This window comes from Mandrillus leucophaeus, unplaced genomic scaffold (genome assembly GCF_000951045.1).
Source record: "Mandrillus leucophaeus isolate KB7577 unplaced genomic scaffold, Mleu.le_1.0 Scaffold206, whole genome shotgun sequence".
Classification (NCBI taxonomy): domain Eukaryota; kingdom Metazoa; phylum Chordata; class Mammalia; order Primates; family Cercopithecidae; genus Mandrillus; species Mandrillus leucophaeus.
Window position 1 is genome coordinate 2,302,174 of NW_012102099.1, and position 9,765 is coordinate 2,311,938.

Consider the following 9,765-nt stretch of genomic DNA (forward strand, 5'->3'; position numbering starts at 1 on the left):
CTGGGTTTGGTGGTGCTCGCCTGTAGTCCCAGATACTCTACTCGGGAGGCTGAGGCAGGAGAATTGCCTGAACCTGGGAGGCGGAGCTTGCAGTGAGCCGAGATCACGTCACTGCACTCCAGCCTGGGCAACAAAGTGAGACTCCATCTCAAAAAACAAAAGAGAGAGACATGCAAAGGGCTTGCTCTTTCTTTCTTATCTTACATATCTTATGTTTTCCCCCAGGATCAAGAGCAAGAAATTTGTTGCATAGAGGTGTTCAGGAGAGGGTGTTTTCAAACAGAAAAAACACAACAACGGTGAGCGGCACACAAACCTGCTTTGGCTGCACTTCACTGCTCATGGCCTAAGGCCATGAAGAGGCCAATAAAGGCTGGAGCTCAGGAGCATCAACCCAGATCCAGGGCTTCCTCTCTGGCACCCAACCATGAAGCTCCTTTTTCCTATCTTTGCCAGCCTCATGCTACAGTACCAGGTGAACACAGGTAATGTAGATTCCCAGGTTTAAGATGAGTAGATGTGAGGAACCAAGGATTTGGCTGCCCATGACAATGGAAACCCAAAGAGAGGAGGCTGAAAGATGAGCTGTTCAAAAAGATGGTTAAAGAGCTTACCTACTGCATCGGTCGTGCACTGATACATTCTCATAGGCTCCGACTCCCAGACTGTGTCCGTTGGGAATACCCAGGAAGCTACAGAGAGAGCAGAGTATTTTTTGTCCATTCAGAAACTATCCAAAATATAATGCTGCCTTCCTGTCCTGTGTATGTCTATCATGCTAAGACTAAGCCCAGGTCTACCTCCTTTTAGTTCTATTTCTATCTTAAACCGCCTCTTTTTTTTTTAAGTCCTGGGGTACTTGTGCAGGATGTGTGGTTTGTTACGTAGGTAAATATGTGTCATGGTTATTTATGACACCTACCAATCCATCGCCCAGGTATTAAGCCCAGGATGCATTAGCTATTCTTCCTGATGTTCTCCCTCCACCCAGCATGCCCCAGTGTGTATTGTTCCCCTTCCTGTAAAACCACCTCTTGAAGCAAAGGTTCCTATCAGTTTGTGCTTTGGTGTAGAAAGGAGGAAGTTCTTCCCTCATGCTCAAAAAAACCCTTTCAAGATCCAGTACACAAGCCTGTGTTCTCCATCTTGAATCCTTTCAGGTTTTCCAGAGCCTTTATCCCTTCTCTCAGCCTTTGTCTTCCTGAAAACCCCCAAACTACCATAAGGGCATCTAGGAATGCATTATGGCAAAAGGCTAAGCCAGGGGATTGACTATTGTTTTTGGAAAAGAAAGGAGAAGCATTGAGATTTGTTTCAGAATACAAGAATCATCCAGCTATTTGAAAAAAATAGCAATGGGTTTCGGGGCAGGGAAAGTGGAAGAGTCAAAGATGCTTCTAATGTTTTTATCTTGGGACCCTAGGAAAAGGGTAGTACCATAAGCAAGTATGGCTGCGTCGTCCTGGGTAAAGTCACTTAACCACTTTGAACTTCAATTTCATATGAATATAATGGGGTTAATCAACGCAACTGCTTCCAATGTAAGAATTTTTCTGTTTTCCATTTGATGAGAAAACAATGTGGAAATCTATGTGAACATACTTTGAAAATTAATAGATGCTACATAAATCTCTTATAACTTATGGAAAATAATTGAGTTATTAATATGAACAAGGGAGAAAAGCTTTTTAGATTCGGAGAAAAGCTTTTTAGATTCAGAAAAAAGAAAGATGAGACGTTAGGATGGAAAAATCATTCAGCAGATAAAGATAAGATACTAAGCTGAGCAAGGAATTTAGAATTATAGATAACAACACAGAAGTTACCTTGGTGGATATGAGGTTAAGGCTGGGATAATGAATGAGACTTCTGAGGGATAGTGTCCAAAGAGGCTAGAAGAGATAGGAGAACACCATGCTTCAGGAATCACAGATCTAGCAATTGCTGAGAAAAGAGAAGTCATGGGCTACTGGGTTTGGTGAAAAGAAAGGACTCCTGAAAATTCTATTGATTCTCTTTTGCACTTCTTTCTTAAATTAATTTTATGATAGACTTTGCTCTCATTGGTATTTCCCAAGATTATGGAGATGGGATAGTGATGTCCGACAAGTACCTAAGATGCTAAATTGAAGGTCTAAAATTCTATCCTAAAAGCAAATAATTACTCTATTCTCTATGTGCCTTTTGCTTCTTAAAGTTACTCAAGGAAGGCAGACTAAACAGGAAATTTATTTTGGATTCAAGAGGGGCATAGAGACTCTCTTGGCCTGCCCATTTGCCTTCAACAACATCCCTAAACACTAGTCTTAAAATTGAGTATGAATAGCAGTTTTAACATCGTCTCTAGTTATTAGCCTTGGCTCAATGACTTTCTCTTTTTTTATGCAGAATTGATTGGCTTGAGAAGCTGTTTAATGGGTTTTGGGAGATGCAGGGATCATTGCAATGTGGATGAAAAAGAGATACAGAAATGCAAGATGAAAAAATGTTGTGTTGGACCAAAAGTGGTTAAATTGATTGAAAACTACCTGCAATATGGAACACCCAATGTGCTTAATGAAGACGTCCAAGAGATGCTAAAACCTACCAAGAATTCTAGTGCTGTGATACAAAGAAAACATATTTTGTCTGTTCTCCCCCAAATCAAAAGCACTAGCTTTTTTGCTAATACCAACCTTGTCATCATTCCAAATGCCACCCCTGTGAACTCTGCCACCGTCAGCACCATGACCTCAGGACAGATCACATACACTGCTACTTCTACCAAGAGTAACACCAAAGAAAGCGGAGATTCTGCCACTGCCTCCCCACCACCAGCACCACCTCCACCAAACATATTGCCAACACCATCACTGGAGCTGGAGGAAGCAGAAGAGCAGTAATGGGGATCTTTCCCTTACAACTTAAAAGTTTCAAGTTCCTCTCTATTTTTGCTATCTATAAAATGACATAGAACTGTTTCCTCTATCATCAGTCATTCAATAAACACTGTTTGAGCACCTACAGTTTATATAATGTTATCATTCTCACAAGAGCCTCACAGAGGGGGTAGAGCTAGGAAGGGATGGAATTGTTTAAGTTTAGATGCGTAGGAGAAAGTAAGCACCAGGAAGGTGACTACAGCATCGAGTTTGTCACATGCATGGCCTAGATTAAGCCTCTGTAACAAGCATTTATGTCTCTCATATGGTGTGTTTTTCCTGGATCAACAGTAAGGAAAGTATCAAGAGATGTATTTTCTTCTCTCATATATTTGGGAGGAGATGTCCATATGCAAAATAGAATGTGTAGAAATCAGAAAAAGGTTAAATTCATTGTAACATGTGTTTTTGTTTTGTTTTGTTTTGAGACAGAGTCTCTCGGTCACCCAGGCTGGAGTGCAGTGGTGCGATCTCAGCTCACTGCAACCTCCGCCTCATGGGTTCAAGCAATTATCCTGCCTCAGCCTCCTGAGTAGCCGAGATTACAGGTGTGCACCACCATGCCCAGCTAATTTTTGTATTTTTAGTAGAGACGGGGTTTCACCATGTTGGTCAGGCTGGTCTCGAACTCCAGACCTCGTGATCCACCTGCCTCAGCCTCCCAAAGTGCTGGGATTACAAGCATGAGCCACCACACCCGGTCAATAATATGTTTTATTGAATGCAATATATCCAAAACATGATTATGTTGACATGTAATCGATGTAAAAATTATTTATGAGAGAGTTTACCTTTTTTGGACTACATCTTTGAAATCTCATATGTGTAATTACACTTAGAGCACATTTCTATTCATACTAGCCATATCTCAAGTGTTCATAGTCACACATCAATAGAGGATTCCATAGAATATTGAACAGCACAAGGCTAGAGAGTTTTAGGGCACAAGTAATTATAGTGACTGTTAGGCAAAGGGGATGCCACTAATCCAGAGGAGATAGGCATATTTCTGAGGGCTGTGGCATATAATTTAAGACTATAGAAATTCAGGTCTGATATGCCTGGACTAGCATCCTGATTCTGGCACTTTTTAGCTGTGTGGTCTTGAACAAATCATTTATCCACACATAAGCATCAGTTTATTTATTCATAAAATGGAGATGTGAACATTATATTATATCCCAGAGATCAGCAATTTCAGATCACACTTTCTTTTATTGCCCAAATTACAATGTCACAGACACCTATTCTAGTTTTTTAACAGCTTTATTGAGGCATAATTGATATACAGAGAATTGAACATATTTAATGTGAACAATAGCATGAGTTTGGGCATATGCAAATGCCTGTGATACTATCACCACAATCAAGGGGATAGACATATACATCACCTCCCAAAGTATACTTGTGTCCTTTTGGTTTTGTTTTTGGGAAGAGGGGGTGTTGCTTGTTTGTTTGTTCAGTAAACTTTTAACATGAGAATCTTTCTTAACAAACTTTGAAGTGCACAATACCATATCGTTAATTACAGGCACTGTGTTGTACAGCAGATCTTTAAAACGTACTCATCTAGTATAACTGAAACTTAATATCCATTAAACAACTCCCTATTTCCCCCACCCCACATCCAAATCCCTAGCAACCATTACTGAATTCTCTGCTTCTACACGTTCAGCTTTTTTAGATACCACATATAAATGAGGTTATGCAGTATTTGTCTTCCTTTGCATGACTTCTTTCATTTAGCATAATGTCCTCCAAGTTCATCCATGTTTTTGCAAATGTAGTATTTTCTTCTTTTTTAAAACTAATGATTCTGTTGTGTGTGTTTGTGTGTGTGTGTGTGTGTGTGTGTGTATTCATCTGTTAATGGATACTTGGGTCGTTTCCATATTTTGACTATTGTGAATAATGCTGCAATAAACATGAAGGTGCAGATATCTCTTTGAGATCCTAATTTGACTTCCTTTGGATATATACCCAGAGTGGGATTGCTGGACCATATGGTAGTTCTACTTTTATTTTTTAAGGAACCTCCATTCTGTCTTCTATAGTGGTTGAATCATTTAGCAATCCCTCCAACAGTACACAATGGTTTGATTTCTCCACATTATCTCCAAGACTTACTATCTTTTGGGCTTCTTAAAATAGTAGCCATCCTAATAGGTTTGAGGTGATGTTTCACTGTAGTTTTGATTTGCATTTATCTGATAATTAATGATGTTGAGCATCTTTTCATATGCCTGTTGGTCAGTTGTAGGTCTTCTTTGGGGAAATGTGTGTTCAAGTCCTTTGCCCATTTTTAAATCAGTTTATTTGTTTCTCTACTACTGAGTAGGAGGTTGTTTTCTTTTCCCCCCTAAGACGGAGTCTTACTCTGTCATCCAGAGCTGGAGTGCAATGGTGTGATCTCAGCTCATTGCAACCTCCACCTCCCAGGTTCAAGCAATTCTCCTGCCTCAGCCTCCTGAGTAGCTGAGACTACAGGCACACACGACCATGCCCAGTTAATTTTTGTATTTTTAGTAGAGACAGGGTATCACCAGGCTAGCCAGGCTGGTCTTGAACTCCTGACCTCGTGATCCACCCACCTCGGCCTCCCAAAGTGGTGGGATTACAGGCATGAGCCATCATGCCCAGCCTGAGTAGGAGTTTTTTATATGAGCTAGGGATTAACCCCTTGTCAGACATATGGTTTTCAAATTTTTTTTTCCTATTCTCTAGGTTGCCTTTTTATTCTGTCAATTGTTTCCCTTACTGTGCAGAAGAGGAGGGAGTACTTCCAAACTCACATTATGAGGCTAACATTACCCATATACCAAAAGCCAGACAAAGACACTGCAAGAAAAGAAAATTACAGGGCTATACATCTTATATGTGTGATATATATGATGGTCTATACATCTGATATGCATGATATGTGTGATGAACATAGATGTATGATATGTATGATGAACATAGATGTAAAAATTCTCAACAAAATACAAGCAAATCATATTCAACAGCACATTAAAAGTATCATTCACCATGATCAAATGGAATTTATCCCTGGGTTGCAAGGATGGGTCAATATATGCAAATCAATAAATGTGATACACCACAGTAACAGAATGAAGGGTAAAAATCACACAATCATCTTGATAGATGCACAAAAGTATTTGAAAAAATTCAAAACCCTTTTATGATAAAAATGCTCAACAAACTAGGTATAGCATAAATGTACCTCAACATAACAAAGGCCATATTTGACAAGCTTACAACTAACATTATCCTCAATGTTGACAAATTGAAAGATTTTCCCCTAAGACTGGGAACAAGACAAGATTACCCATTTCCTTTCATCATCATTTCTTTTCTTTATTTGATGGAGACAGGTTCTCACAATGTTGTCCATACTGGTCTCGAACTTCTGGCTTCTGGCAATACTCCCAACTCGGCCTCCCAAAGCTATGGGTTTACAGGTGTGAGCCACTGCACCCAAACCATTTCTATTTAACGTAGTACTGCAAGTCCTAACCAGAGCAATTAGGCAAGAAAAAGAAATAAAGGGCATTAAATTTGGAAAGTAAGAAGTAAAAGTATCTCTGTTTGTAGGTAAAATGACCATATATGTAGAAAACCCTAAAAACTTCACAAACACATACACAAAAATGTAGAACTAAGAAATAAATTCAAAAAAGTCAACATACAAAAATCAGTGGCATCAAGGAAAGAATCGATTTACAAAAGCAACAAAAAGAATAAAATAGGAATAAACTTAACCAAAGAAGTGAAAGAGGTACATTAAAAACTTAAAAGTATTGATGAAAAAATCAAAGGAAACACAAATAAATGGAAAGATATTCCATGTTCAGGCATTGAAAGACTTAATATTGTTTAAAACTATTCATTTTATCTAAAGCAATCTACAGATATAATACATCTCCCCCCTTCCAAATCCCAATGGCATTTTTTGCAGAAATGGAAAAAACAATCCTAAAATTCACAGGGTACCACAAAAGACCCAGAATAGCAAAATCAATCTTGAGTAAAAAGAACAAAGCTGAAGGCGTTTACACTTTCTGATTTCAAAATATATTACAAAGGTACAATAATTAAAGCAGCATAGTACTCACTTAAAAATAGATACATTAACCAATAGAATAGGATAGAGAACCCAGAAATAAACCCACATATTCATGGTCAATTGACTTTCAACAAAGGTTCTAAGAACATACGATGGGGAAAGGATGGTCTCTTCAATAAATGGTGTTGGGAAAACTGGCTACCCACAAGCAGGAGAATGAAAGTGGATCCTTATCTCACCCCATATACAAGAAATCAATTCAAATGATTAACAACTTAAGCATCAGACCTAAAACTTTAAAACTACTAGAAGAAAACACAGTACTTTTCTGTATTTAAGCTCCATGACATTGTTCTGGGCAATGATTTCTTGCATATGACCCCAAAGTACAGGCAACAAAAGCGAAAATAGATAACTGCATCCAGATTTTTTAACATATTCTTCTCTGCTACATATCACCTACCTTCATTCAAAGATCACCTTTCCCCATCCTACTCATTTTTTAATACAGTGTCACTCTAAGAAAGACAAAGATTTTTCATGATGCCCCACAGTAATTCTAGAATATAACTTTAAAAAATATTTCTTGGAAGTTTATGCACAACAGAAAGGAGTTGCAATACAAAGCATAAGTTTAACACCTGCTAGATATGTGCTCTCTGAGGAACCCCAAGCCTGCCTGATGGGTGTTAGATTCTCTCCCTGCTACAGCTATTTGTCAAACTCTTGAAAGTCCAGCTTTCCTTCCCATGGAAGGAAAATTCCCACGGAATGCTCTCTTTCGTGTTTACCCACAGAAAGGAGAGAAAATTTCTTTCTCACGCAAGTTTAAGGCCTTCCTCTAAGTCCCCTTTTCCTATCATAGAATTCACCCAGCACTTCTCAGGATAAATGCTACTGGAGAATATGAGTTTGCTTCAGGGAAATTCTGTACCCACTGTGAAAAATATGGTAACTCTCCAATATCATTCCTCCCCTTTTGCTACGTAATAGAACCCTCCAAATATTAGGTTGGCACAAAGCCAACCAGAGTAAAGGCTGCATTTCCCGTTTAGGACTAGTCATTCTTCAATTCAGACCAGCCATAAGTGGACACTTTTGTAATTATTCATTAATATTCTTGGTGAAAACCTCAGAGTTTCCATTTTGCCAAAGTTTCCAAAGGAAAAGAGGGCCTTTTTCTAAGCCCTGAGAGCCCCACAGTGATAGTAAGTTCTCCCTTGGGATTCACCCTGGCATACCTCAGTCCTACCCCAGATCCTGTCCCTCAGGGGCTATGAGATTAGGTTTCACAGCCAAGTGTGATGGTTCATGCCTTTAATCCCAACACTTTGGGAGGCCAAGGCAGGAGGATTGCTTGAGCCCAGGAGTTTGAGACCAGTCTGGTCAACATCATGAGACCTTATCTATGTTAAAAATAAAAATTAACCAGGTGTCATGGTACATAACTCTAGTCCCTGCTACTCTGGGGCAGGGGTTGTGGGGGCTGAGGTGGGAGGATTGCTTGAGCCCACAAGGTTGAGGCTGCAGTGAGCTATGGTCATACCACTGCACTCCAGCCTGGGCAACAAAGCAAGACCCTGTCTTTTAAAAAAGAAGAGAAAGGAGGTTGGGTGTGGTGGCTCACACCTGTAATCCCACAACTTTGGGAGGCCAAGGCAGGTGGATCACCTGAGATCAGGAGTTCGAGACCAGACTGGACAACATGATGAAATCCCATCTCTACTAAAAATACATAAATTAACAGGGTGTGGTGGCGGGCACCTATAATCCCAGCTACTCAGGAGGCTAAGGCAGGAGAGTTGCTTGAACCTGGGAGGCAAAAGTTGCAGTGAGCCGAGAATGTGCCAGTGGACTCCAGCCTGGGTGACAAAAGCAAAATTCCATCTCTAAATAAATAAATAAGAAGGAGAGAGTGAGATTAGGATTCACCCTGGCCATCCCAGGTCCTGCCACCGCAGGTCCTGCCACTCAGGGACTGTGTGACTAAATTTTTTTTAACTTCTCAGAGCCAATATTAGAATCCAATCTGATCAAATTAGAAACCTATGAACATTCCACTTACTAGCAGTGCATTCATGGAGCACTTCACAGGGAGTCACCAAAGTAACAATCAATAAATAAACTACTACCCTACCCTGAACTGTTAGGTTGGTGCAAAGTAATTGCAGCTTTTACATTGTTGGAATTTGCTGTTTGATATTAGAATGTGTTCTTAAATAAATGTGGTTATGTTATACTTTTTTTTTTTTTTGAGACGGAGTTTCGCTCTTGTTGCCCAGGCTGGAGTGCAATGGTGTGCTCACTGTAACCTCTGCCTCCAGAGTTCAAGCTATTCTCCTGCCTCAGCCTCCCTAGTGGCTGGGATAACAGGCCTGTGCCACCATGCCCAACTAATTTTGTATTTTTAGTAGAGACGGGGTTTCTCCATATTGGTCAGGCTGGTTTCTAACTCCTGACCTCAGGTGATGCACCTGCCTCAGCCTCCCAAAGTGCTGGGATTATAGAGTCACTGCCCCCAGCCTATACATCATTTTAATGGGCATTTCCCACTTTATGTTTTTTTGTTAATGACTTATTACTTGTTGTTGATTCTATGTTTATTTTAGACTATGGAAATGATGTTAGACAGAAAGAAAACTCCAGCGATTTTCTTATTCAAGCTCAAAATGGGTCATAAAGCTGCAGAGACAACTTTCAACATCGACTATGCATCTGGTCCAGGAACTGCTAATGAACGTACAGTGCAGTCGTGGTTCAAAAAGTTTTGCAAAGGAG

The 9,765-nt window shown here is 39.9% G+C and overlaps 1 protein-coding gene across 1 annotated transcript; it reads left to right on the forward strand.

Annotated features, from left to right (window-relative positions):
- The first annotated feature begins 402 nt into the window (after positions 1–402).
- DEFB129 (defensin, beta 129) lies at positions 403–3,001 on the forward strand. The gene is made up of 2 exons (XM_011979830.1): positions 403–485; positions 2,389–3,001. The coding sequence occupies exons 1-2, from the start codon at positions 428–430 to the stop codon at positions 2,880–2,882; spliced, it is 552 nt and encodes a 183-aa protein (XP_011835220.1). The 5' UTR covers positions 403–427; the 3' UTR covers positions 2,883–3,001.
- Positions 3,002–9,765: the final 6,764 nt, after the last annotated feature.